Source organism: Salmo trutta, chromosome 1, assembly GCF_901001165.1.
Source record: "Salmo trutta chromosome 1, fSalTru1.1, whole genome shotgun sequence".
Lineage (NCBI taxonomy): Eukaryota > Metazoa > Chordata > Actinopteri > Salmoniformes > Salmonidae > Salmo > Salmo trutta.
Window position 1 is genome coordinate 12,298,405 of NC_042957.1, and position 27,878 is coordinate 12,326,282.

Below are 27,878 nucleotides of genomic sequence, written 5' to 3' on the forward strand. Positions count from 1 at the left end.
AGAGAGGTGTAACTTGAACACATTAAGTCACCCAGCTATAAATAGCTCCCCGAATCGTCTCACAATACAGTTCTCTGTGAGCATTAAAATAATGATAGTTTATATTCTGTGTTATTATGTTAGGCCTATACATTTTCTTGGGGGGACCTGACAAACGAGCATGTAATACAAGGGAAATAGTCAACTGCTCATTTGCAAAAAACATTTGCATAGTTACTGATTCCCACACCCTTGCTGTGCATAAAGGATAAACTCGTCAGTTTGAGTCAGCTATGAGATAATAAACCTGTTGTCCCACTGGTCCATTTTTTATAGAACTGCACCCAGAAACGTGAAATACTGTAGCAAATTGCAGATTGTAGCAGATTGTATTCTCATACAAAGTCAAGCTAGTCTGCACCAGAACATGAATTTGTCTGACTGTCTACAGTAATGATTTACAGAAAGAATGCAAGAGAGAGGGGATGTGAGAGAAAGAGAAGTAAAAAGGTCAGACATCAGGAAATTACAGTCACATTGACAGTACATACAGTGCAATCAGGAAGTATTCAGACCCCTTGACTTTTTTCACATTTTGTTACGTTACAGCCTTATTCTAAATTGGATTAAATATTTTTTTCCCCTCATTAATCTACATACAAGACCCCATAATGGCAAAGTTAAAACTGTTTTTTAGGAATGTTTGCAAATTTAAATAAAAAAACGGAAATATCACATTTACATAAGTATTCAGACCCTTTACTCAGTACTTTGTTGAAGCATCTTTGGCAGCGATTACAGCCTTGAGTCTTCTTGGGTGTGATGCTACAAGCTTGGCACACCTGTATCTGGGGAGTTTCCCGCATTCTTCTCTGCAGATCCTCTCAAGCTCTGTCAGGTTGGATGGGGAGCGTCGCTGGACAGCTATTTTCAGGTCTCTCCAGAGATGTTCGATCGGGTTCAAGTCTGGACTCTGACTGGGCCACTCAAGGACATTCAGAGACTTGTCCCGAAGCAACTTATGCATTGTCTTGGCTGTGTGCTTAGGGTCGTTGTCCTGTTGGAAGGTGAACCTTTGCCCCAGTGTGAGGTCCTGAGCGCTCTGGAGCAGGTTTTCATAAAGGATCTCTGTACTTTGCTCTGTTCATATTTCCCTCGATCCTGACTAGTCTCCCAGTCCTTGTCACTGAAAAACATCCGCACAGCTACCACCACCATGCTTCACCGTAGGGATGGTGCCAGTTTTCCTCCAGACGTGACACTTGGCATTCAGGCCAAAGAGTTCAATCTTGGTTTCATCAGACCAGAGAATCTTGTTTCTCATGGTTTGAGAGTACTTTAGGTGCCTTTTGGCAAACTCGAAGCAGGCTGTCATGTGCCTTTTACTGAGGAGTGGCTTCCGTCTGGCCACCCTACAATAGAGGCCTGATTGGTGGAGTGCTGCAGAGATGGGTGTCCTTCTGGAAGGTTCCCCATCTCCACAGAGAAACTCTGGAGCTCTGTCAGAGTGACCATCAGGTTATTGGCTGACTAAGGCCCTTCTCCCCAGATTGTTCAGTTTGGCCAGGCGGCCGGCTCTAGGAAGAGTCTTGGTGGTTCCAAACTTCTTCCATTTAAAAATGATGGAAGCCAATGTGTCCTTGGGGACCTTCAATGCTGCAGACATTTTTTGGTACCCTTCCTCTGATCTGTGCCTCGACACAATCCTGTCTCAGAGCTCTATGGACAATTCCGTCGACCTTATGGCTTGGTTTTTGCTCTGACATGCACTGTCAACTGTGGGACCTTATATAGACAGGTGTGTGCCTTTCCAAATCATGTCCAGTCAGTTGAATTTACCACAGGTGGACTCCAATCAAGTTGTAGAAACATCTCAAGGATGATCTATGGAAACAGGATGCACCTGAGCTCTATTTCGAGTCTCATAGCAAAGGGGCTGAATACTTATTTAAATAAGGTATTTCTGTTTTACATTTTTATATATTTGCACAATTTCTAAATACCCTATAATAAAGCGAAAACAGGGTGTTTGTGGATTGATTAGGATTTTTTTTTATTTAATCAATTTTAGAATAAGACTGTAACGTAACAAAATGTGGAAAAAGTCAAGGGGTCTGAATACTTTCCAAATGCACTGTATAAAGTATGAAACCAATTAGACTTTCTGCCAGTTGTAGCCTCCATTGCAATGCACACTTACTTGACACGCATTCGTTTTACACAACTGGTGCTTTCGTTTCATTTTTGTGAACCCCTCCTACCTGCCAACTTTAGGGAGTGTCATGATTCGCTGTGAACTGTCTCGACTTGCCAGTCGGCTTTAGGAGCGCCTTTCCCAAGCTACTCAAACAGCCTGTGAATTCCCCTGCTGTCAATTGGGTCTTTCAACACAAAATGACAGACAAAGGACTCACAGATGAGGCTGCGTCCGCAGCGTGCAAAGAAGGGGATCCTATCACCCAGGTGAGTGTCACACGGATGGAGCGCAAATTAAATAGAATATGTAAGCTAGCATGAAATGTATCACTTATTCACAGTAGGCCTATTTTACTTGCTTGACAGTCTGTCTCAGCAAACATGTTGTTGAGCAAGAGTCCCCCTCAGCTATGTTAGTTGTAGGCTACATAGCCAAGCCCTGTGCTCCTTTAGCAAATACCATAGGAAAGTATTTACTAGTAGTCCTAGTTCCACGCCTTAGAATGCCATTATTTATACAGAGTAATGTGTTGCCTCTAGTTTGAGTTCTAACTTATCTTCTAGAGTTGTAAACTGAGAACATAGCTGAGGAGGCCAGGGTCAAAACATATTTTGCAATTGCCCTCTTTTTCTCTCCAATTCAATTTCAATTCAATTTCAATTTAAGAGCTTTATTGGCATGGGAAACGTATGTTTGCATTGCCAAAGCAAGTGAAATAGATAATAAACAAAAGCGAAATAAACAATAAAAAATGAACAGTAAACATTACTTACAAAAGTTCCAAAAGAATAAACACATTTCAAATGTCATATTATGTACTGTATATATAGTGTTGTAATGATGTGCAAATAGTTCAAGTACAAAATGGAAATATAGGTTGTATTTACAATGGTGTTTGTTCTTCACTGGTTGCCCTTTTTTGTGGCAACAGGTCACACATCTTGCTGCTGTGATGGCACACTGTGGCATTTCACCCAATAGATATGGGAGTTTATCAAAATTGGATTTGTTTTCGAATCCTTTGTAGGTCTGTGTAATCTGAGGGAAATGTGTGTCTCTAATATACATTTGGCAGGAAGTTAGAAAGTGCAACTCAGTTTCCACCTCATTTTGTGGGCAGTGTGCACATAGCCTGTCTTCTCTTGAGAGTCAGGTCTGCCTATGGCGGCCTTTCTCAATAGCAAGGCTATGCTCACTGAGTCTGTACATAGTCAAATATTTCCTTAATTGTGGGTCAGTCACAGTGGTCAGGTATTCTGCCACTGTGTACTCTCTGTTTAGGGCCAAATAGCATTCTAGTTTGCTCAGTTTTTTTGTTAATTCTTTCCAATGTGTCAAGGAATTATCTTTTTGTTTTCTCATGATTTGGTTGGGTCTAATTGTGTTGTGCTCTCTCTCTCCCCCCTCTCTCTCTCTACCCCCTCTCTCGCTCACTCTGTCTCTCCCCATCACTCGCACTCTCTCTCTCCCCCTGTCCCTATCTCTCTCTCCCCACCTGTCTCCCCCTGTCCCTCTCTTTCCACCAGTCCCACCATTTCTCTTTCTCTCTTACTCACTCTGTCTCTCTCTGTCTCCCAATCTCTCCCCGTCATTCTCTGTCTCTCTCTCCCCCTGTCCCTCTCCCTCTCTCCACACTTGTCTCCCCCTGTCCCTCTCTCTCCCCCCCCGTCTCTTTCCCCCCTCTGTCTCTCCCCATCACACACACACTCTCTCTCTCCCTGTCCCTCTCTCTCTCTCCCCACCTGTCTCCCCCTGTCCTCTCTCTCCACCTGTCCCCCGTTTCTCTCTCTCCCCCTCTCTCTCGCTCACTCTGTCTCTGTTTCCCCGTCTCTCCCCGTCACTCTCTCTGTCTCTCTCTGTCTCCCTGTCTCTCCCCGTCACTCTCTCTCTCTCCCCCTGTCCCTCTCCCTCTCTCCCCACCTGTCTCCCCCCTCTCTCTCTCTCTATGTCTGTGTGTGTTTCCCCCTGTCTCTCCCCAGGACTACATGATGCAGCAAACCATGCTGAGGGTAAAAGACCCTCTCAAGTCTTTAGACTTCTACACCCGCATCATGGGCATGACGTGAGTCCCATACTGCTCTCTCACACACACACACGAAGGGGTTTCAGGCCTAGTACCCTACCCCTCTAGATGTCTCACTCTGTGGAATGAGGAAGACCTAACTGAATTTGTCTAAAAGAAAGTTTCATTTTCATTGCAATACCTTTTCCATTTGTAGTAAATGGTTTCTGTTGCTAAACGTTTTGCAAGAGAATCGGCATAATGAATAGACCCCAATTGTGATTCCTATTTGCCTCAGGTTGCTGCAGAAGATAGACTTCCCATCAATGCTCTTCACACTCTACTTCCTGGGTTATGAGGAAAAGAAGGAGATCCCTACAAATGTAAAGGAGAGGACAGCATGGACTTTCTCTCGAAGAGCCACCATCGAACTCACACAGTAGGCACCCCACTTAAAACCTCAGCACACACAAGCACATAGATTCCAGATCTGCTAGTCGAGCTATGAAGTGCCCTGTAAACATGGAATATAATATAAGATTATCCGGTAACATCTAACCAGGGGTCTCCAACAGGTCAATTAATTGATCCTGTAACATCCAACCAGGGGGTCTCCAACAGGTCGATTAAATTATCCTGTAACATCCAACCAGGGGGTCTCCAACAGATCGATTAAATGATCCTGTAACATCTAACCAGGGGGTCTCCAACAGGTCGATTAAATTATCCTGTAACATCCAACCAGGGGTCTCCAACAGGTCAATTAAATGATCCTGTAACATCCAACCAGGGGGTCTCCAACATGTCGATTAAATTATCCTGTAACATCCAACCAGGGGTCTCCAACAGGTCGATTAAATTATCCTGTAACATCCAACCAGGGGGTCTCCAACAGGTCGATTAAATTATCCTGTAACATCCAACCAGGGGGTCTCCAACAGGTCGATTAAATTATCCTGTAACATCTAACCAGGGGGTCTCCAACAGGTCGATTAAATTATCCTGTAACATCTAACCAGGGGTCTCCAACAGGTCAATTAAATTATCCTGTAACATCTAACCAGGGGTCTCCAACAGGTCAATTAAATGATCCTGTAACATCCAACCAGGGGGTCTCCAACAGGTCGATTAAATGATCCTGTAACATCCAACCAGGGGGTCTCCAACAGGTCAATTAAATGATCCTGTAACATCCAACCAGGGGGTCTCCAACAGGTCGACTAAATTATCCTGTAACATCCAACCAGGGGTCTCCAACATGTCGATTAAATGATCCTGTAACATCTAACCAGGGGTCTCCAACAGGTCGATGAGATGATCCTGTAACATCTAACCAGGGGTCTCCAACAGGTCGATGAGATGATCCTGTAACATCTAACCAGGGGTCTCCAACAGGTCGATGAGATGATCCTGTAACATCTAACCCAGGGGTCTCCAACAGGTCGATGAGATGATCCTGTAACATCTAACCAGGGGTCTCCAACAGGTCGATGAGATGATCCTGTAACATCTAACCCAGGGGTCTCCAACAGGTCGATGAGATGATCATATAACATCTAACCCAGGGGTCTCCAACAGGTCAATGAGATGATCCTGTAACATCTAACCCAGGGGTCTCCAACAGGTCGCCGAAATGATCCTGTAACATCTAACCAGGGGGTCTCCAACAGGTCGATGAGATGATCCTGTAACATCTAACCCAGGGGTCTCCAACAGGTCGATGAGATGATCCTGTAACATCTAACCCAGGGGTCTCCAACAGGTCGATGGCAAGCTATAAGTAGTTTGTGTGCTGTCAACGAGTAGCTCGCAAGTTGATACTGAGAAATAATCAGTAGCCTAATATTACATGATTAAATCAAATAAATAATTGTTCTAATCAAACCACAGGTTCTAGGCCCATTTATAGGGAACAGTCGAAGGCAGATAGCTTAGCACCCCGTATTATCGGCATATATTGCCTTCAACAGTGTTATCTTGTGATCAAGCCATCAATGTTTTGTGATTATTGGTGTTGTAAAAATGTCAGCCAACGGGTTATCAATTAGTAGTATTTCCACTGAAATGTCAAACATGCTATCAGCTTTTTGATAAGTGGCTTATCAAAAAACATAAGTTCCGTATTATTGGCATACGGTCCCGTTATTGGCCACCTTACTATTTGGTTCAATTACAAGATATATCCGTTAAAATGTTGTTCAAAAATGAGACACCAACCTCGTATCCAAAGTGTTTACTAGATAGTTGGCTAGCCTTCCTGTAAAAAAAAAAAGGACTTACCTGTCAACTTTTCATTGCGTAGCCCGGTGCACCCTCCTGTGGACTCTTAAAAAAAAAGCTTATTCACCAACATATTCAGTGTTGTAACCAAATAATGTCTCATCATTTGTTTTACAGATGAATCTTATGTTTTGAGAAAGTAGATAACAGTTTAATATTAAAATATAAATGAGTATGAATAATTTGCATAAAATAAAACTTTCATTTCAGTCATGTGCATTGACAAACAATTAAAACAATGTTGGAGTTTGTGTTGCAGAGATGCACTTGGATAGTAAAGGAAGATGTGTTGAATAAATATATATTTTTGACATGTACAAATAAATAATTTTATATGAAAACAAGCCAAACAATTAAATCTCGATCTCCATCCCTATCTTGTCACAAAAATTTGAATAGAATAGAAAATTATCCAACCAGAATGAAAATGTTTTTTTTTTTTTTTGGTAGATACAGTACTGCCCCAGAGAATTTTCACCCTCTGGTGCAAGCAATGTGGGTGGTCCACTGCGACAACCATGGGTCAACCGGCCTCTCAGCCTGTCCGCCAGGGTCTGCCGAGGTACGCCATGCACCTTGGTAGATAAGAGAATAAAACTGTTACTAGTAGATGAAATTTGCATGCACGTGGTAATCTCCTAAAAACAAAAGATGCCTAACCTTGGCAGCCTGGCGGATAGCCATCCCTGCCCCGCAGTCCTCCACTGCATGGAACATGTCCACCTCACTCACTGTTTCCTCTTGACTTTGTTCATGCTGTGGTGGTAAATACATGTAGCTAAATAACTTGGCATACTATACACATTACAGAAAATTAAATCAATCTGAACATGTATAAACATTTACATTTCAAAGTTAAGGCAATTGAAAGGTGATTCACGTTTTCACAATAACTGAAAGTGTACCCACCTTTTTTTATTTGATGTTATCTGTAATGAAAATTGTCCCAATTAGTTTAATATTGATGCATACATTATAACACTTCACTAAATACTGCCTCTGTGTAACGTTAGCTGTTGTAAGATGAAACATAGCCTACAGTGATAGGTGTCAAAAAGTTCATGGTTCAAAGTTCAAAATGAATTTTTGCAGATTGTACAAAACGCCCCCGTCAGAGGACTCTAATTTTCATACGGTAAAGCTTGACAACTTTTAGTTGTTTTCGTGATATGTATTATCTAAAGCTTAAAATGTCTTTCCTTTTTGCTTACTTAGCAGTTCTATCGACATTTAGCAACCAAGCTAGCAACAACATTAGCAAATCCGTTAGCTATATTTCAGAGGTAAAAAATTGGATATTAATAAATGACGTGTTGTCTGTCGCGCATTCGAATTTTACGATATACAGCGTGTCCCACAAAATGTGTATACATATTACTTTTTTGAAAACTCTAAAAACCTAACTTACATAAATTGCAATAAAAATGGGTGGTCAGTTAGCTAGAAAGGTGTCGTTCATTTAAATGTTGAGCTCAAGTTTATTTAGTCCTCCAACCGCTAGAGAGTGTCCGATGTTGGGGGGAAATTAGCTATAACAAATGAAAAAGTATAGAAGTTTGCTCGTTTGAAACAGGATTAACGTTACTGTCAAATACATTACTTCTACTGGACAGATAGTAGTGATGGGCATTCCGGCTCTTTCGGCTCAGCTCACCAAAAAGAGCCGTCTCTTTTGGTTCCCAGACTGCTCTTTAAAAAAACATCTGTTTTGTATTTTTTCAAGTCAAACAGTTTGCGATAGTTTGACTATGATTGGTGTTAAAACAATTCTAATTAAATTATTAAATGAAATCATACTCTAATTTAACCACAATGTATTTAAAAATGCATTGGTTTGTTATGAAAAAGAATGCTATTAAACATTTGCATTTAAAGTATAACTTTTATATAAACAAAGTGCATATAAATGTAACAATTCAAAACGAATACAAACAGAATAACATAATAATAGAATATTGCCCCATATCAAAGAAAAATAAATAACAATGTGCAAAACTGCAGTATCCCACTTAAAACGTTAAACTGGTCCCTCTTTTCTCTCTTCTTTATTGCCATGTTATAACCAGCAGCACACAGCAATGCTGACCATATTTTGCTTTTATGATAGATTTGCATTCAGAAATGCAAGCTGCCTCACTTTCGAGGGGCTGATGCGGTTTCTTCTCTCAGTAATCTTTTGTCCCGTTCTTCGAGAAGAGGGAACGGATGTGACCACTATGCAGAGTCTCCCTGTCATGGCTTTAGTAAGCCGTGGGTATACAGAGGCCTTGTTCTTCCACCAGGGGCTCCTCCAAATAGGATCGGACCTCCATTATGGCGTCTGCTGAGGGATTCCATTGTGCTGCATCTCCAGTTGCTCTCTCGTCAAACAGCATCCAAACAGCAGACATTTGTGGCTCTACTGCTGGTGCTTCTGCTCCATCTGATCCCTCTTCTTCCTGTTGCCCTGGTGCCTGAGCCAGCTGACTGCTGGGGCTGTCCCTCCCTGCTGCTGAGGTTATTCTTTGAAGAGCCTCATCAATACCTCTGGCATCACTGAAGGCTAACTTCTTAAACCTGGGGTCAAGTGCAGCGTTTCTGATAGCACGTAATTATATTCCATTCTGTGGAACTTTCTGTCCATTGATGAACATAAAGTGTCCATCAACTCTGTCACATGTCCTGTGGTTACATTTGCTTCTCTCTGGCGGCTGGCTGTAATTCGCTGCAGACCCTTACACAGGAGTATCATTTTTGAGGCTGTCACATAGCTGAAAAAAGAGAACAGTAACTTATTAGTTCAGGTTCATGTTTTGTCTACTGATACTACATTCTCATCTACTACTCATATTTTTTATTTAACCTTTATTTAACTAGGCAAGTCAGTTAATTAAGAACACATTCTTATTTTCAATGACGGACTAGGAACAGTGGGTTAACTGCCTGTTCAGGGGCAGAATGACAGATTTGTACCTTGTCAGCTCGTGGATTTGAACTTGCAACCTTTCGGTTACTAGTCCAACACTCTAACTACTAGGCTACCCGGCTCCCCATATACATATATAATACTGGATTAAATAATGATGTAGTAATAACTGCTTACTGTACCTGATCTCTGATCTCCACAGTGACCTGCTCAAAGGGTTCCAGGACTCTGCACACCTCTTCCTCCACCTCCCATTCCTCTTGGGTCAGAGCATCAACAGGTGCATTGACAATGGCCAGGGTAGAGATGATGGCATCCTTTGACTCAGGAAACCGCTTCAACATATAAAATGTTGAATTCCACCTTGTAGTGCAGTCTTGTTTAGGCCTCAGCTCAGGCATCCCCATCTGGCGTTGTGTAGACTTTAGTTTTTTAGCACCTACTGTGCTCAGGTGGAAGTATTCCACAGCTGCTTTCACTTTGTCCTCAGTGGGCTTCATCACCTTCAGAGCATCTGTTACAATGAGGTTGATTGTGTGGGCAAGACATGGATGATGGGTCCGTTTTAAAATGTTCATGGCTTTGGTTATGTTAGCTGCATTGTCGCTAACACAACAGACCACTTTTCCGTCTACTTGCCATTCTCTGGCCACTCTCAACAGTTCCTCTGCCAAGTTCTCTGAGGTGTCTGTCGCTGAACTCAAAGCAGTCCAGAAGACAGCTAGACATCGAAAAATATTGAATGAAGTGACATGTAACCGACATGTAAGAAGTGGTTACCCTTGATGTCCAGCAGTCAGTGGTAAGGCAAACTGCAGTAGCTTTTTGGACTCTTTCCCGCACTGAAGCCTGTGGGCTCTCGTACAGATGTGGAATAAGTACTTTTGAAAGGGTTTTCCTGCTTGGAATTGTGTACATTGGATTTAGACTATTGCTATAATTTCTAAAACCTCTGTCCTCCACGATCGAAAATGTCTGGAAATCGGTGGCAATCATTTTAGCCAATGCAATATCAATTTGGCCTTGTTTTGCTACAGACATAGACTTTGGCATAAACTGGTCCATAGAAGACTGCGTTGCTGTGGGTCGTGGAGTTGGCCTACTTAACTGAGTGGAGACTTGCTCCACCACTATCACTAGCAGGCCCGCTAGTTTCTCGAAGCTCACAGTTGGGTGCACAGTTCACATATGCCGGTGTTGTCACACCCTGATCAGTTTCACCTGTCTTCGTTATTGTCTCCACCCCCTCCAGGTGTTGCTTGTTTTCCCCAGTGTATTTATTCCTGTGTTTCCTGTCTCTCTGTGCCAGTTCGTCTTGTATGTTTCCAAGTCAATCAGCGTGGTTTTCCCGTAATCCTTTTGCTATTCTCTTTTTGATAGTCCTCTCGGTTTTGACACCTGCCTGACTCTGGACTTCTTTCCCGCATGCCTGATCATCCTGCCTGGCCTAACCTTGATTCTGCTTGCCCTTCGGTACCTTTTGGACTCTGAACTGGTTTTGACCCTTTTGCCTGTCCACGACCATTCTCTTGCCTTCCCCTATTGGATTAATAAATATTGTAAGACTCCAACCATCTGCCTGCTGTGTCTGCATCTGGGTCTCGCCTTGTGTCATGATAGGTGTAGGTTGGTTCATTGGTTGACACTGCGTGTCTGATTGACAGGAACAACAGGTGAGGCTGTTAGTCTGAGCAGACAGTCAAAACAAATGTGTGTGCACCTGAGCATTTAGGCCTATTTTATATATATTTTTTGTTCTTTTAATTAGTTAATTCTATTCATTTAAATATTTAGATTTTTCATATCTTAATTTTTTTATATTTTTATAAATAGATTAGACTCTTCTGATATGCGAGCCGGCTCCCAATGTTCACCTTCAAGAGCCGGCTTGACAATGAAAGTAAGACCTCAAAGTGAGGAATTTTTGTATGACGACCAAATTGGTAAACAAAAATTGTAATTGCTAATTTGCTACCTGAGGCCTATTTGATCAAACACAAGTTTTGTGATGGATTGGTTGTTTCGAATGTACTGATATAAGTGGACACGTAGCATTTCGGCAACAATACTACTTTATATCGGAGTTGTACCTGTTGTTCATACAAATATTTGTAATGTTTTTATTTAACCAGGCAAGTCAGATAAGAACAAATTTATATTTACAATGCTGGCCTCCTGGGGAACAGTGGGTTAACTGGCTTCTTCAGGGGCAGAACAACAGATTTTTTTTACCTTGTCAGCTCAGGGATTCGATCGAGCAAACTTTTGGTTACTGACCCAACGCTCTAACCACTAGGCTACCTTCTGGGGTGAATGATGGCCCTGGCTAGAATGGTCCCACCCCATCTCGCCTCCTCCAGCCTGCTACCTATCTTTTTGGACATGTATTTCCATTGTTAGAGCGGTCACTCAACTATCTTATAATAGAACATTTTTGACAAAGCTCTCATCTGAGCAGGTTTAAGAAGGGGTGCTTCATGTGATTCATGTTTTTTTGTATTGCATAAATTCTTCAAAATTCACAAAAAAATGACATTAGCTGATGAAGATTATCTCATAGAACAAAACGTATAAGATCTCCACAGACCTTATTTTCGGCATTTATCCAAAAACCTTACAAAAATTCCATTAATTTTCCTCATAGACTTTATCCAACGAACCACGGCGGAGTTGGTGTCTAGAAAAGACGCCATCAATATTTCTCTCTATACCTGTTTAATGTTCTTCACTAATTACTTTCTCCTCGGAAACAGTGACCGAAACTATGGTTCCTTCCCTGTCACAATACCATGATGGTGAAGATGATATACTGTATTTCTCACTTGACTTTTCTCTCTTCTCACTTCTCTTTTCTCTGTTCTCTATAAGCAACTGGGGCTCTGAGTCAGATGAAAAATTATCTCTTCACAACGGAAACTCTGAACCGAGGGGTTTTGGTGAGAAAATTATATGATCTTTTTAATTCAACATTTGAATGTGGTACAGCAATTGTGTTTTTCAACCATGAGACAATTCCACATTATTTAAATTGTCCCACTCCACTTTCTCTATCATGCAGGGCACATCGGCATTGCTGTACCTGATGTTTATGCAGCCTGCAAAGTATTTGAAGAACAAGGAGTAACATTTGTTAAGAAACCGGATGATGGTATATTTTTCCCTCTTCTTTTCCCTCTCTCACATTATTTTGTTTGTTTAGGGTCTCTGTGAGAAAAAAAATGTGTGTATAGAGTACATTACAGTTGACTAGTCATCTGTATCAGGCTGTTTCAATTGTATTTTCTCAATTTGTAAATGGAACATTCTTTTTTTCCACACAGGTAAAATGAAGGGAGTGGCCTTCATACAGGATCCTGATGGATACTGGATTGAGATTTTGAGCCCAAACAACATGTTCTCCTTAACATCATAGGGAGGCAAACTGGGCCAGCACAAACTGACTGGGTTCGGAAAAAGAATGTGATATAAAAAATAAGTGAAACTGAATAAGGTAACAAAGGGGGTTATGTGAGGAAATTAAGAAGTGAAGATGGAGTGTTTGCTTACGATTGGGATCACATGCATGTTCCCGCGGTACTATGGACACTCAAGACAAAGGATGGGATAGCCGTAATATAAAGAGACAACACTGTTGGAGCTAGGAACACAAGCATTTCGCAACACCCGCAATAACATCTGGTAAAAATGTGTATGTGACCAATAGAATTTGATTTGAGATGTTTGGATGGGACAAACTGACAATGAAAATGACCAGGGTAAATAACTGCTCCTAATGTGGTCTGACTGAGATTGATATTATCCCAGCCTGGTCAACATATTTGCAATAAACAAATGTGGATCATCCTCGTATTTTCAATTCCTCTGTCTTTCTATTCAAATTGTAAAGGTTTAGCCAACTGACCACTCAGCCTATTTATTTGGCTGAACATTAGAATTTGGAGCAGTAATCCCCTTGAACTTACACAACAAACAGATAACCAAGGTTGTCTCGTCAGCACCATTTCCACAGTAAAATATGAGTGACTGTAGAAAATAAGGCTTGCAGAAAACCATATATACAAATACAGTGGGGGAAAAAAGTATTTGATCCCCTGCTGATTTTGTACGTTTTCCCACTGACAAAGAAAGGATCAGTCTATAATTTTAATGGTAGGTTTATTTGAACAGTGAGAGACAGAATAACAACAAAAATATCCAGAAAAATGCATGTCAGAAATGTTATAAATTGATTTGCATTTTAATGAGGGAAATAAGTATTTGACCCCCTCAATCAGAAAGATTTCTGGCTCCCAGGTGTCTTTTATACAGGTAACGAACGGGCTGAGATTAGGAGCACACTGTTAAAGTGAGTGCTCCTAACCGCAGCTGGTTACCTGTAAAAAAGACACCTGTCCACAGAAGCAATCAATCAATCAGATTCCAAACTCTCCACCATGGCCAAGACCAAAGAGCTCTCCAAGGATGTCAGGGACAAGATTGTAGACCTACACAAGGCTGGAATGGGCTACAAGACCATCACCAAGCAGCTTGGTGAGAAGGTGACAACATTTGGTGCGATTATTCGCAAATGGAAGAAACACAAAAGAACTGTCAATATCCCTCGGCCTGGGGCTCCATGCAAGATCTCACCTCGTGGAGTTGCAATGATCATGAGAACGGTGAGGAATCAGCCCAGAACTACCCGGGAGGATCTTGCCAATGATCTCAAGGCAGCTGGGACCATAGTCACCAAAAAAACAATTGGTAACACACTATGCCGTGAAGGACTGAAATCCTGCAGCGTCCGCAAGGCCCCCCGGCTCCAGAATACATAAACATGCCCGTCTGAAGTTTGCCAATGAACATCTGAATGACTCAGAGGACAACTGGTGAAAGTGTTGTGGTCAGATGAGACCAAAATGGAGCTCTTTGACATCAACTCAACTCGCCGTGTTTGGAGGAGGAGGAATGCTGCCTATGACCCCAAGAACACCATCTCCACCGTCAAACATGGAGGTGGAAACATTATGCTTTGGGGGTGTTTTTCTGCTAAGGGGACAGGACAACTTCACCGCATCAAAGGGACGATGGACGGGGCCATGTACCGTCAAATCTTGGGTGAGAACCTCCTTCCCTCAGCCAGGGCATTGAAAATGGGTCGTGGATGGGTATTCCAGCATGACAATGACCCAAAACACGCGGCCAAGGCAACAAAGGAGTGGCTCAAGAAGAAGCACATTAAGGTTCTGGAGTGGCCTAGCCAGTCTCCAGACCTTAATCCTTAAATCTGTGGAGGGTGCTGAAGGTTCGAGTTGCCAAACGTCAGCCTCAACCTTAATGACTTGGAGAAGATCTGCAAAGAGGAGTGGGACAAAATCCCTCCTGAGATGTGTGCAAACCTGGTGGCCAACTACAAGAAACGTCTGACCTCTGTGATTGCCAACAAGGGTTTTGCCACCAAGTACTAAGTCATGTTTTGCAGAGGGGCCAAATACTTATTTCCCTCATTAAAATGCAAATCGTTTTCTAACATTTTTGACATGCGTTTTTCTGGATTCTTTTGTTGTTATTCTGTCTCTCACTGTTCAAATAAACCTACTATTAAAATTATAGACTGATCATTTCTTTGTAAGTGGGCAAACGTACAAAATCAGCAGGGGATCAAATACTTTTCCCCCCACTGTATACACACACACACACACACTTCCGTTCCAAAGTTTGGGGTCACTTAGAAATGTCCTTGTTTTTGAAAGAAAATAAAAAATGTGTCCATTAAAATAACATCAAATTGATCAGAAATACAGTGTAGACATTGTTAATGTTGTAAATGACTATTGTAGCTGGAAACTGCAGATTTTTTATGGAATATCTACATAGGCATACAGGTCTCCATTATCAGCAACCATCACTCCTGTGTACCAGTGAATTGGTGACTCCGTGATGCTGGCCTTCTAGGCAGAGTTGCAAAGAAAAAGCCATATCTCAGACTGGCCAATAAAAAGAAAAGATTAAGATGGGCAAAAGAACACAGACACTGGACAGAGGAACTCTGCCTAGAAGGCCAACATCCCGGAGTCGCCTCTTCACTGTTGACGTTGAGATTGGTGTTTTGCGGGTACTATTTAATGAAGCTGCCAGTTGAGGACTTGTGAGGCGTCTGTTTCTCAAACTAGACACTAATGTACTTGACCTCTTGCTCAGTTGTGCACCGGGGCCTCCTGCTCCTCTTTCTATTCTGGTTAGAGCCAGTTTGCACTGTTCTATGAAGGGAGGAGTATACAGCGTTGTTCAAGATCTTCAGTTTCTTGGCAATTTCTCACATGGAATAGCCTTCATTTCTCAGAACAAGAATAGACTGACAAGTTTCAGAAGAAAGTTATTTATTTCTGGCCATTTTGAGCCTGTAATCGAACCCACAAATGCTGATGCTCCAGATACTCAACTAGTCTAAAGAAGGCCAGTTTTATTTCGTCTTTAATCAGAACAACAGTTTTCAGCTGCGCTAACATAATTGCAAAAAGGGTTTTCTAATGATCAATTAGCCTTTTAAAATGATAAACTTGGATTAGCTAAAACAACGTGCCATTGGAACACAGGAGTGATGGTTGCTGATAATGGGCCTCTGTATGTCTATGTAGATATTCCATAAAAAATCTGCCATTTCCAGCGACAATAGTCATTTACAACATTAACAATGTCTACACTGTATTTCGGATCAATTTGATGTGATTTTAATGGACAAAAAATTTGCTTTACTTTCAAAAACAAGTGACCTCAAACTTTGTAACGGTAGTGTATATATTTTTATTGTTGTACTTTTACCAGTTTTTCTCCCTAATTTTGTGATACCCAATTGGTAGTTACAGTATTGTCCCATCGCTGGTCGAGAGCTATGCGTACTCCGAAACATGACCCTGCCAAGCCGCACTGCTGTTCTTGTATAGATTTACAAGAATTTGGACTCGTGGTACAGTTTTTATACTATTGTATTGTTGGATTATAATACATTTGAATATTGTTGATAATTTTTGCAAGTGTCAGATTCACCACCTGCATGTACACAGCTTGTCCTCCTCCTATACACAAGGGGCGCTGTTTCTTTGAACATTACCGTTTTTCCAACCCAAACAACATCCGGGTTGTGAGCCAATCCATTTGTGTTTGTGATGGTGGAATTTTTCAGTCCGATTGCAAATTATTAAATTTTTCACGCAAACTTGCCATTAATTCCCACGATTTTGATTGAATAAAGGGGACAAGAACTTCAAGAAGTAGTTCTCGTGGAAGGGAGAACGAAAGGGGATAGCTAGCTACGCTTCTTGTGCTGGTATGTCACACGGGTGAAAGTGAAACCCAAGCGTTTGTGTCTGACTGCGTCATACAACTATCTGACACGCTGGCTCGTCTCACATTTTTGATTGATTCGCTAGATTATTGGTTTATGTATTGTTATAAACCGTGTGGTTCGAGCCCTGAATGCGTATTGGCTGATAGCCGTGGTATATCAGACCTTATACATTTATTTTTATTTAACTGAGTCAGTTGAGAACAAATTCTTATTTTCATTGACGGCCTAGGAACAGTGGGTTAACTGCCTTGTTCAGGGGCAGAACGACAGATTTGTACCTTGACAGCTCGGGGATTCAATCTTGCAATCTTTCGGTTACTAGTCCAACGCTCTGACCTCTAGGCTACCTGCCGCCCCAATTGGTACCAATGAACAGACAAACATACTATTTACTGGTATAATTACGTTGGTAACCAGTTTATAATAGCTATAAGGCCCCTCGGGGGTTTGTGGTGGAAATATGGCCAATGTCCAACGGTAAGGGCTGTATACAGGCACTCCGAGATGCGTCGTGGGTAAGAACAGCCCTTAGCCGTAGCATATAGGCCATATACCTTATTGCTTAATTATCTAGCTACCTATTAAATGGACAATATCATTGTTGCATTACACAGCAGATAACGTTACACAGCTCGTTATGTCCACAGGTATAAAACCAAGGTTAGCCACCTGCAGTTATGGAACGTTTGCTCACAAGTATGATTCAATTGGCTGATGACCCAGATGGAATCATGTGATCCTTCCTTAACCCATAGAAAATCCCAGGCCACCAGTTGACTACTGGTGCTACCCATGCTAAAACTGTCTTTTGGTCACTCGAGGCCTCTACCATTATCTATGGGAGGGTTTGAATTTGTCCAATAGAAACTATTTGCGTTTTCCAAATTTTGGAGTAAACTGTTTCTGATGCAAAATGTTTTGCAAGGTTGTCAAACTATGTTTTCTTCTCATGTGTCAGATGTTAGTGAGACGCCTCCAGTCAAATCACAATGAGTAACAACAGCCATCCTTTGCGTCCACTGGCCTCGGTGTCAGAGATTGACCACATCCACCTGCTGTCAGAGCAGCTGGGCGCCTTGGTTCCAGGTGAAGAGTACAGTGATGTCACCTTCATTGTGGAGGAGAAACGCTTCCCGGCCCATAGGGTCATTTTGGCAGCACGATGTCACTACTTCAGGTACACATATTTGAATGCTTTTTGTCTTGTTCTTCTTTGCAATGCATGAGGTCCTTGGCTTCCCATGAAATGTCAGATGACTGGCTCTGTCGGCAGTTGGCAATTAAATATGAACCTTAAAGTTATTTTAGGTAATAGTGTTCAATGAAGACTAGGTAAGTCTTTTCCCCAGAGCTCTGCTGTATGGAGGGATGAAGGAGTCTCAGCCGCAGGCGGAGGTGACACTGGAGGAGACCCGAGCTGAGGCGTTCTCCATGCTCCTCCACTACCTTTACACGGGCCGGGCTAGCCTCAGCTCAGCCCGCGAGGAGGTGCTGCTGGACTTCCTGGGTCTGGCCCACCGCTACGGCCTCCAGCCACTAGAGGACTCCACCTCAGAGTTCCTGCGCACCATCCTGCACACCCACAACGTGTGTTTGGTGTTTGATGTGGCCAGCCTGTACTCTCTGGGTGCGCTCAGTGAAGCATGCTGCGCCTACATGGACCGGCACGCCCCGGAGGTCCTGGCCTCGGACGGCTTCCTCACATTGTCCAAGGTGAGTAGGAGTAGGCAGGTTCACGTTCATTTAAAAACTAATAGAAGATCATGGATCGAAACAGGAACGGGACTACCTGGACTTGTCCAATAAGAAATGCTATAAAAAAAAATCAGTTGCAAAATGTTTAAAAACGATTTTCATTGTGTGCCCCAAAGAACAAAACCCAGATGACTGAATCAAAAGAAGTAGTCTTAACTGAATCTGCTTCTATCCTCTCTGTGCAGACTGCTCTGCTGACTGTGGTACGGAGGGACTCATTTGCAGCGAGCGAGAAGGAGATCTTCCAGGCGCTGTGTCGCTGGTGCCGGCAGAACGGCGAAGGTGGCGCCACGCAGGAAGTCATGTCGGCCGTGCGGCTGCCACTCATGAGTCTGATGGAGATGCTAAACGTGGTGCGTCCCTCGGGACTTCTCAGCCCAGATGACCTGCTGGACGCCATCAAGACTCGCTCAGAGAGCCGCGACATGGACCTCAACTATCGCGGCATCCTCAGTGGGTCTCAGTCTCTGCTGGTCCTGTTCTAGTAGTCAGCAACTAATAGTTTTATTTGTGTGTGTGTGTGTGTGTGTGTGTGTGTGAGAGAGAGAGAGAGATACATACAGTTGAAGTCGGAAGTTTACATAGACTTAGGTTGGAGTCATTAAAACTTGTTTTTCAACCACTCCACAAATTTCTTGTTAACAAACTATAGTTTTGGCAAGTCGGTTAGGACATCTACTTTGTGCATGACATAAGTCATTTTTCCTACAATTGTTTACATACAGATTATTTCACTTATAATTCACTGTATCACAATTCCAGTGGGTCAGAAGTTTACATACACTAAGTTGACTATGCCTTTAAACAGCTTGGAAAATTCCAGAAAATTATGTCATGGCTTTAGAAGCTTCTGATAGGCTAATTGACATCATTTGAGTCAATTGGAGGTGTACCTGTGGATGTATTTCAAGGCCTACCTTCAAACCCAGTGCCTATTTGCTTGACATCATGGGAAAATCAAAAGAAATCAGCCAAGACCTCAGAAAAATAATTGTAGACCACAAGTCTGGTTCATCCTTGGGAGCAATTTCCAAATGCCTGAAGGTACTACGTTCATCTGTACAAACAATAGTACACAAGTATAAACACCATGGGACCACGCAGCCGTCAAACTGCTCAGGAAGGAGACTCGTTCTGTCTCCTAGAGATGAATGTACTTTGGTGCGAAAAGTGCAAATCAATCCCAGAACAACAGCAAAGGCCCTTGTGAAGATGCTGGAGGAAACGGGTACAAAAGTATCTATATCCACAGTAAAACGAGTCCTATATCGCCATAACCTGAAAGGCCACTCAGCAAGGAAGAAGCCACTGGTCCAAAACCGCCATAAAAAGCCAGACTACGATTTGCAAGCTGCACATGGGGACAAGATCATACTTTTTGGAGAAATGTTCTCTTGTCTGATGAAACAAAAATAGAACTGTTTGGCCATAATGACCATCGTTATGTTAGGAGGGAAAAAGGGGGATGCTTGCAAGCCGAAGAACACCATCCCAACCGTGAAGCACGGGGGTGGCAGCATCATGTTGTGGCGGTGCTTTGCTGCAGGAGGGACTTGTGCACTTCACAAAATAGATGGCGGCATGAGGATGGAAAATGATGTGGATATATTGAAGCAACATCTCAAGACATCAGTCAGGAAGTTAAAGTTTGGTCGCAAATGGGTCTTCCAAATGGACAATGACGCCAAGCATACTTCCAGAGTTGTGGCAAAATGGCTTAAGGACAACAAAGTCAAGGTATTGAAGTGGCCATCACAAAGCCCTGACCTCAATCCCATAGAAAATTTGTGGGCAGAACTGAAAAAGCGTGTGTGAGCAAGGAGGCCTACAAACCTGACTCAGTTACACCAGCTCTGTCAGAAGGAATGGGCCAAAATTCACCCAACTTATTGTGGGAAGCTTGTGGAAGGCTGCCCAAAACGTTTGACCCAAGTTAAACAATTTAAAGGCAATGCTACCAAATACTAATTGAGTGTATGTAAACTTCTGACCCACTGGGAATGTGGTGAAAGGATTAAAAGCTGAAATAAATCATTCTCTCTACTTTTATTTTTGACATTTCACATTCTTAAAATAGAGTGGTGATCCTAACTGACCTAAGACAGGGAATTTTTACTAGGATTAAATTTCAGGAATTGTGAAAAACGGAGTTTAAATGTATTTGGCTAAGGTGTATGTAAACTTCTGACTTTAACTCTATATACTCAATGTGATGCCTTTGTGTTACAGTCCCAGAGGAGAATATTGCCACTATGAAGTACGGGGCCCAGGTGGTGAAGGGAGAGCTGAAGTCAGCGCTGCTGGACGGAGACACCCAGAACTACGACCTGGACCACGGCTTCTCAAGACACCCCATAGAGGAGGACGGCTGCGCTGGCCTCCAGATTAAGCTGGGCCAGGCCTACATTCTCAACCATATCCGCATCCTGCTCTGGGACAGAGACAGCCGGTGAGGGAGACATCCAGTGTGTTTTAGGGGATCAGTTTGAGCAAAGCACAATCGCTTATCTTTATGACAGAGAAGTTATTTGGGATGTGAGGTGACTTACAGATGAGTGATTTTGATCAGTTTTACTGCCTTGTAATCAAACACGCACATTCCTTTCTCTCTGAAGGTTTCGCTCAACTGATGAGCAATGCTTTCATAGTGTTTTATATATTGAAGTAATGTTCATATCACATTACTGTCATAAAGATAGAGATACTCTTCAACATTGCTTTGGGGCAATTCCACGTTAACAGAGTGATGAACGGTAGACCACCAGGCTGTAGCAGGACCAGGAGAGCAGTAGACATCTAGGCTGTAGCAGGACCAGGAGAGCAGTAGACATCTAGGCTGTAGCAGGACCAGGAGAGCAGAAGACATCTAGGCTGTAGCAGGACCAGGAGAGCAGAAGACATCTAGGCTGTAGCAGGACCAGGAGAGCAGTAGACATCTAGGCTGTAGCAGGACCAGGAGAGCAGTAGACATCTAGGCTGTAGCAGGACCAGGAGAGCAGTAGACCACCAGGCTGTAGCAGGACCAGGAGAGCAGTAGACATCTAGGCTGTAGCAGGACCAGGAGAGCAGTAGACATCTAGGCTGTAGCAGGACCAGGAGAGCAGAAGACATCTAGGCTGTAGCAGGACCAGGAGAGCAGAAGACATCTAGGCTGTAGCAGGACCAGGAGAGCAGAAGACATCTAGGCTGTAGCAGGACCAGGAGAGCAGTAGACATCTAGGCTGTAGCAGGACCAGGAGAGCAGTAGACATCTAGGCTGTAGCAGGACCAGGAGAGCAGTAGACATCCAGGCTGTAGCAGGACCAGGAGAGCAGTAGACATCTAGGCTGTAGCAGGACCAGGAGAGCAGTAGACATCTAGGCTGTAGCAGGACCAGGAGAGCAGTAGACATCTAGGCTGTAGCAGGACCAGGAGAGCAGTAGACATCTAGGCTGTAGCAGGACTAGGACCAGGAGAACACACCACTAGGCTCAGAGAGCCGCGACATGGACCTCAACTACCGCGGCATCCTCAGTGGGTCTCAGTCTCTGCTGGTCCTGTTCTAGTAGTCAGCAACTAATAGTTGTATTTGTCAGTGGGAGTGTGTGCATTCTGTTTGCGTCTGAATTCCGTGTGTGCACGTGTCTCTTTGTATTCTGTGCGTGTGTGTGAGAGAGAGATCACATTACTTTCATAAAGATAGAGATACTCTTCAACATTGCTTTGGGGCAATTCCACGCTAACAGTGTGATGCTGTATGTCAAACAGAAAAAGTTTGAAAATGTATGCGCTCACTACTGTAAGTCGTTTTGGAAAAGAGCATCTGCTAAATGACTGAGATGTAAAACATAAACAAAAACCAATGATTGCAAAGTTAAACAAATCATACAACTATTGGCATAATGACTACTTTTAACAATTTCCACAGAATGTTACAAAAACACATCGACTTGAACAGTGCAGATGCAAAGTTTGGTAACAGAATGATGGTTGGTGCTTTTTGTGCCGTCATTCTGTTACCAAACTTTGCATCTGCACTGTTTGGTGAAAAATCTGAGTCCTAGTATCACTCTGTTACTGTGGAATTGCCCTTTGGTCACTGCGATATGTATGGCCCATCACCCTCTCTCTGTATTTGAGCAGGTCTTATTCTTACTATATTGAAGTGTCCATGGATGAGCTGGATTGGATGCGTGTTGTAGACCATTCCAAGTATCTGTGTCGCTCTTGGCAGAACCTCTTCTTTACACCACGTGTGGCCAGGTACATTTTTACCTATGATTTTCTTATGGTTGGCACCAATTTTCACTTTTGGTTCCACAACATAGGCGTGATTGTGTCCTTGTGTCCCAGGTACGTGCGCATTGTAGGGACGCATAACACTGTCAACAAGGTCTTCCATCTAGTGAGTTTGGAGTGTATGTTCACACACCGCTCATTCACTCTGGAAAAAGGTCTTCTCGGTAAGGCAAGAATATCAACCAGTATACCAGTGTTATACAGTGCCTTCAGAAAGTATTCAGACCCCTTCACTTTTTGTACATTTTGTTACGTTACAGCCTTATTCTAAAATGGATTAAATAAATAAAAATCCTCAGCAATCTACACACAATACCCCATAATGACAAAGCAAAAAAAGGCTTTTACTTTTTTTTTGCATATTTATAAACAAAAAACAGATCCCTTATTTATTTAAGGATTCAGACCCTTTGCTATAAGACTAGAGATAGAGCTCAGGTGCATCCTGTTTCCATTGATCATCCTTGATGTGTCTTCAACTTGATTGGAGTCCACCTGTGGTAAATTAAATTGATTGGACATCATTTGGAAAGGCACACACCTGTATATATATATAAGGTCCCACAGTTTACAGTGCATGTCAGAACAAAAACCAAGCCATGAGGTCGACGGAATTGTCCGTAGAGCTCCGAGACAGGATTGTCGAGGCACAGATCTGGGGAAGGGTACCAAAACATTTCTGCAGCATTGAAGGTCCCCAAGGACACAGTGGCCTCCATCATTCTTAAATGGAAGAAGTTTGGAACCACCAAGACTCTTCCTAGAGTTAGCCGCCTGGCCAAACTGAGTAATCGGGGGAGAAGGGCCTTGGTCCGGGAGGTGACCAAGGACCCGATGGACACTCTGACAGAGCTCCAGAGTTTCTCTGTGGAGATGGTATAACCTTCCAGAAGGACAACCATCTCTGCAGCACTCCACCAATCAGGCCTTTATGGTAGAGTGGCCAGATGGAAGCCACTCCTCAGTGAAAGGCACAAGATCGCCCGCTTGGATGTTTTTCAGCGGCATTGACTGGAAGACTAGTCAGGATCGAGGCAAAGATGAACGGAGCAAAGTAGAGAGATCCTTTATGAAAACCTGCTCCAGAGCGCTCAGGACGTCAGACTGGGGCGAAGGTTCACCTTCCAACAGGGCAACAACCCTAAGTACACAGCCAAGACAACGCAGGAGTGGCTTCGGGGACAAGTCTCAATGTCCTTGAGGGGCCCAGCCAGAGCCCGGACTCCCCATCCAACCTGACAGAGCCTCAGAGGATTTGCAGAGAAGAATGGAAGAAACTCCCCAAATACAGGTGTGCCAAGCTTGTAGCGTCATACCCAAGAAGACTCGCTGCGGTAATCTCTGCCAGAGGTGCTTCAACAAAGTACTGAGTAAAGTGTCTGAATATTCTTTTTGATTTTTTTTTTATATAAATTTGCTAAAATTTCTAACATTGTTTTTGCTTTGTCATTATGGGGTATTGTGTGTAGACCGAGGGGAAAAAACGAATGAATAAGACTAACGTAACCAAGTGTGAAAGTCAAGGGGTCTGAATACTTAATACAGCGCTGTATATGACTTATAAAATATAGTGATCAACATTTTAGACTACATTTATACATATTTCAATTGCTCTGATTTAACAAATAAATATTTCAAAACTCCTCTCGCCCAATTCTCTCTTTCTCTCCCATCACTTTCATGTCTGCAGTCCCCAATGACAATGTGGCTACCATCGCGGCCTGTTCCAGTGTCATCGAGGGGGTGAGTCGGAGCAGAAACGCCCTGCTCAACGGGGACACCCGCAACTACGACTGGGACTCTGGCTACACCTGTCACCAGCTGGGCTCTGGGGCCATCGTCATCCAACTGGCTCAGCCTTACTCTATAGGCTCCTTAAGGTGTGTGTGTGTGTGTGTACGTACACGTGTTTTCATTGTTGTGTTTTCATTGTTGCTGAGTTTTTGTATCTGTCTGCACAGTTGATACATTTTTTTGTTATTTTCTTCCATCTGGACAGACTACTACTGTGGGACTGTGATGAGCGATCCTACAGTTACTACATTGAGGTCTCCACCAATCAGCAGGAGTGGACAAAGGTGGTGGACCGCACCAAGGTGCCATGTCGGTAAGACTCCGTCTCCCTTTCCCATACTCTTCAGATGATCTTTGTACAAATCTGTCCATTTGAGATCTTTTGTCTTGTTTTTCTTCAACAGGTCGTGGCAGACGCTCAAATTCGACAAGCAGCCTGCCTCTTTTATCCGCATCGTAGGAACTCACAACTCCGCAAACGAGGTGAGAGGATTGCAAATATGCTGTCATTTTTGTGTTTATAGCCTTTCCTCATTCTCCGTTTGGCTTTGTTTTTCAGGTGTTCCATTGTGTCCACTTTGAGTGTCCGGCACAGTCTGATGTGGAGGTGAAAGAGAGCAGTCCTGGGCAGGAGTCCAGTTCCACGTCCCAGACCCCCAGACCTGTTCGGCCCTCCCGTACCCACAGTCTGCTCCCCTCCCTGCCCTCTTCATCCTCCACCTCCTCACAACCCCACCTCTGAGAGAAAAGGAGAAACCCTCAAGGCCACCATTTTGCACAACCTTTATCTATCATACAGGATGCACTACTAAAATGCTGCTAAGCATACTATCCATTTTGATAAAAGATTGGCTTCTATTGCAATGATGAACATGTTTTTAGGGCGCTCATACGGTCCTCCCTGTCTGAAATGATAGGCAATGTTGGGAAAAAGGCTATGGAGTAAATTTGTCCATGCATTTTCCGTGAAGATATTGACAAAATATGCAGCCAGTTTAAGGGTTCTCAATTACAACTTTTCAAAACCTATGGGCCAGGTGCTATCCAGACAGGGGAGGTGTAAGCAGTACTGCTTGTCCAAAGATTAACCAATGGAATACAGCAGTGATGTTGGCAATAATATCACCTTAATGTTTTTCTTCTCATTTAAAAAAATGAACAATCACAATTGGAACAAGTTTTTACTTGAATGTCAAAAAAATTCATTTTGACATTTGTCATAATTTCTATGCTTTTGAAGTAGTTTATTTGCACTTGTTGGTTAACCAGAATTATCATGTTCACCTATAGTTTTTATTTGCCGAATTCATTCGCTTCACACCCCCTTGGGCTAAAAGACTATTACTGTCTTGGCTTACAGTAGTATGGCTGAGCAGCACTTCAATGTCTTGGTTCAAATTGTTTGTTAAATTCCTAAGCGATATTTATGGTTTATTTGCAGAGTCTAACTATATTTGTCACTTTATTGTTCCCCATATTTACTGTAAGAAAGTGTTCTAGGTCTACTAACACACAAACTGTACAGTGCTGGTAATAGCTATTTCCATGAATGGATTTGTTTTTGTCATTTTATTATCCTGACCTTTTGAGGAACATTTCAATTGCTGCTTGTGTTTACCTCTCACTTGTCAATGATTTTGTTTGTGTGGTTTGATTTGTTAAAGTTTTATTTTGGCTCAACAATTTATCAATGCTATGCTTCATATCCTCCCTCACCTTTTCCCTCTATCGTTTCCTGGCTCTTAATATTGCTCTTTCCTCTTCCTTTTTTCTTGTATCTCCTTTGCTATTTTGGTAGCTTTCGTGTAGATTTGACCAATCTTTTTGATATTTTCACATTGCTGCTATTGCACGACGGATGAACATTGACTTAAAGTAAATTACTGTTAGTAGAAAGCAGATTACCTTTCTCATATCTATATTTTCCATTCTCTTTCCTGAATAGTTTTGATTGCATTTTGTTGTATTTTCTTAGTATAATAATGTCATTGCTGGTGGTTGCTTGTGTGTTATTCTATATCACTGCCATTACCATACAGTGGTATTTCTTTTCAGAAGAGGTCTCTTTTGTAGATGTTGATAGAGATTCAGCAGAAAGGTCTCAATGTTTCACTGTTCAAATAATGGTGATTGATTTGTAAAGTCAAAAAAGTTTGCACTAGTCTTGTGGGCACCAAGAAAGTTTTTTTTTCTCCAAATACTGCATATGGCAAATGTTAGTGGCTCAAATGTATGGAAATGGCATTATGTCCTACAACTTATTTTGTAGTACTTAGCGTCAGCAACCCTCAAACTTGAAAGACCAAATGTTTTTAACATTGCTGATTAATACAGGTGTTGAATGCAGGCTTGGTCATCCATCCTCATGACACCCTACCAGCTGGCAATCAAGCTTTTAAACAATGCTGTATTAAACTTGTCATCATGACTCATGTATGTATGTCTTTGTATTTTGACATGTTTTACACGATATTAATATTATCAGAAAGCTGTCCAACTCTCTCGAGGGAGGAGTTAGACCAGTGTTTCTCAAACCTCTCCTCGGGGACCCCAAGAGGTTTCACAATTTAGTTGCAGACCTGAACTAGCTCACCTGATTGACCTAGTCAAGAGCTTGATGATTAGTTTGCAAATTGAATCAGGTGTGCTAGCTGTGGAATAGATCCAACGCATGGAAAGGCTGGGGTCCCCAAGGAGAGGGTTGACAACCACTGAGTTAGACTACAACTGGGAGGGAATCAATGATTTATATCAGGGATGGGCAATTCCAGTTCTCTGGGGCTTGATTGGTGTCACACATTTTCTCCAGCCTTATTGCTAACACACCTGATTAAACTAAGTATGTTCTAAACTGAAGACCATGATTAGTTGATTATTGGAGTCCGGTGTGTTACCTGGGGTAAACGTGTCACCAATCAGGCCCAGAGGGCTAGTTTCACATCCCTTATTTATATATACACACATCATTGGAGGGAATAGATTCCAACACTTTCTCTGAAGAATGCATTTCAAGCACTGCAAGTACAACTTTCACAATATTTTTTTATATATATACTTCGAATAATATCTGTTGTGTAATTACTACTCTGACGTGGAATGGATTTTGTGATCCTCCTGCTTCAAAGCTGATCGATGTTTTGGGTTGTCCCAAACAGACCAAGGGGGTTGGGGCATATTAAATATCGCACTTTGTAATACTTATTGTTCAATTTAAACCGTGAAATAAATTGTTTTATATTACATGTGTTTAAAATGCATAAATCTAAATAGTTGCTTGTGTGTCGGCGAGCATACATTCGTTATCTCACCCACATCCCCCCTTTTATTTTCGACCATAATGCCTCTCGTCCCAGTTGGTTCC

At 42.6% G+C, this 27,878-nt stretch overlaps 2 protein-coding genes and 1 long non-coding RNA gene across 6 annotated transcripts; 2 read left to right on the forward strand and 1 right to left on the reverse strand.

Annotated features, from left to right (window-relative positions):
- The first annotated feature begins 2,276 nt into the window (after positions 1-2,276).
- Positions 2,277-13,212, forward strand: LOC115162634 (lactoylglutathione lyase). Its single transcript, XM_029714153.1, has 6 exons — positions 2,277-2,442; positions 4,156-4,238; positions 4,477-4,617; positions 12,232-12,299; positions 12,422-12,511; positions 12,684-13,212. The coding sequence occupies exons 1-6, from the start codon at positions 2,374-2,376 to the stop codon at positions 12,773-12,775; spliced, it is 543 nt and encodes a 180-aa protein (XP_029570013.1). The 5' UTR covers positions 2,277-2,373; the 3' UTR covers positions 12,776-13,212.
- LOC115162726 (uncharacterized) lies at positions 6,744-8,092 on the reverse strand. The gene is made up of 4 exons (XR_003869650.1): positions 7,867-8,092; positions 7,368-7,387; positions 7,119-7,214; positions 6,744-7,033 (listed from the first exon to the last, which is right to left on the reverse strand). It is a non-coding gene; the product is annotated as an uncharacterized LOC115162726 (long non-coding RNA).
- Positions 13,213-16,281: 3,069 nt separating the features above from the next.
- Positions 16,282-27,373, forward strand: LOC115162952 (BTB/POZ domain-containing protein 9). Of its 4 annotated transcripts, XM_029714757.1 has the most exons (11): positions 16,289-16,669; positions 17,649-17,867; positions 18,040-18,403; positions 18,631-18,898; positions 20,675-20,894; positions 22,568-22,687; positions 22,778-22,887; positions 24,414-24,603; positions 24,723-24,830; positions 24,922-25,000; positions 25,077-27,373. In XM_029714757.1, exons 2-11 carry the CDS (start codon positions 17,680-17,682, stop codon positions 25,257-25,259), a joined length of 1,830 nt encoding a protein of 609 aa, XP_029570617.1. In that variant the 5' UTR covers positions 16,289-16,669; positions 17,649-17,679; the 3' UTR covers positions 25,260-27,373. The 4 variants fall into 4 exon arrangements, with proteins under 4 accessions (XP_029570392.1, XP_029570617.1, XP_029570531.1 ...); XM_029714532.1 differs by having other exon boundaries at positions 16,282-16,669; positions 22,568-22,887; XM_029714671.1 differs by lacking the exon at positions 16,289-16,669 and adding an exon at positions 16,709-16,841 and having other exon boundaries at positions 22,568-22,887.
- The last annotated feature ends 505 nt before the right edge of the window (positions 27,374-27,878 follow it).

Excerpts from the sequence above, each read along its gene's own strand:
- LOC115162634 (XM_029714153.1), top strand. The coding sequence starts at position 2,374 with ATGACAGACAAAGGACTCACAGATGAGGCTGCGTCCGCAGCGTGCAAA. Across the intron at positions 2,443-4,155 it reads AAGGGGATCCTATCACCCAG|GACTACATGATGCAGCAAAC; the intron begins GTGAGTGTCACA and ends GTCTCTCCCCAG. Across the intron at positions 4,239-4,476 it reads ACCCGCATCATGGGCATGAC|GTTGCTGCAGAAGATAGACT; the intron begins GTGAGTCCCATA and ends TATTTGCCTCAG.
- LOC115162952 (XM_029714532.1), top strand. The coding sequence starts at position 17,680 with ATGAGTAACAACAGCCATCCTTTGCGTCCACTGGCCTCGGTGTCAGAG. Across the intron at positions 18,899-20,674 it reads CAACTATCGCGGCATCCTCA|TCCCAGAGGAGAATATTGCC; the intron begins GTGGGTCTCAGT and ends TTTGTGTTACAG. Across the intron at positions 24,604-24,722 it reads TACTCTATAGGCTCCTTAAG|ACTACTACTGTGGGACTGTG; the intron begins GTGTGTGTGTGT and ends CCATCTGGACAG.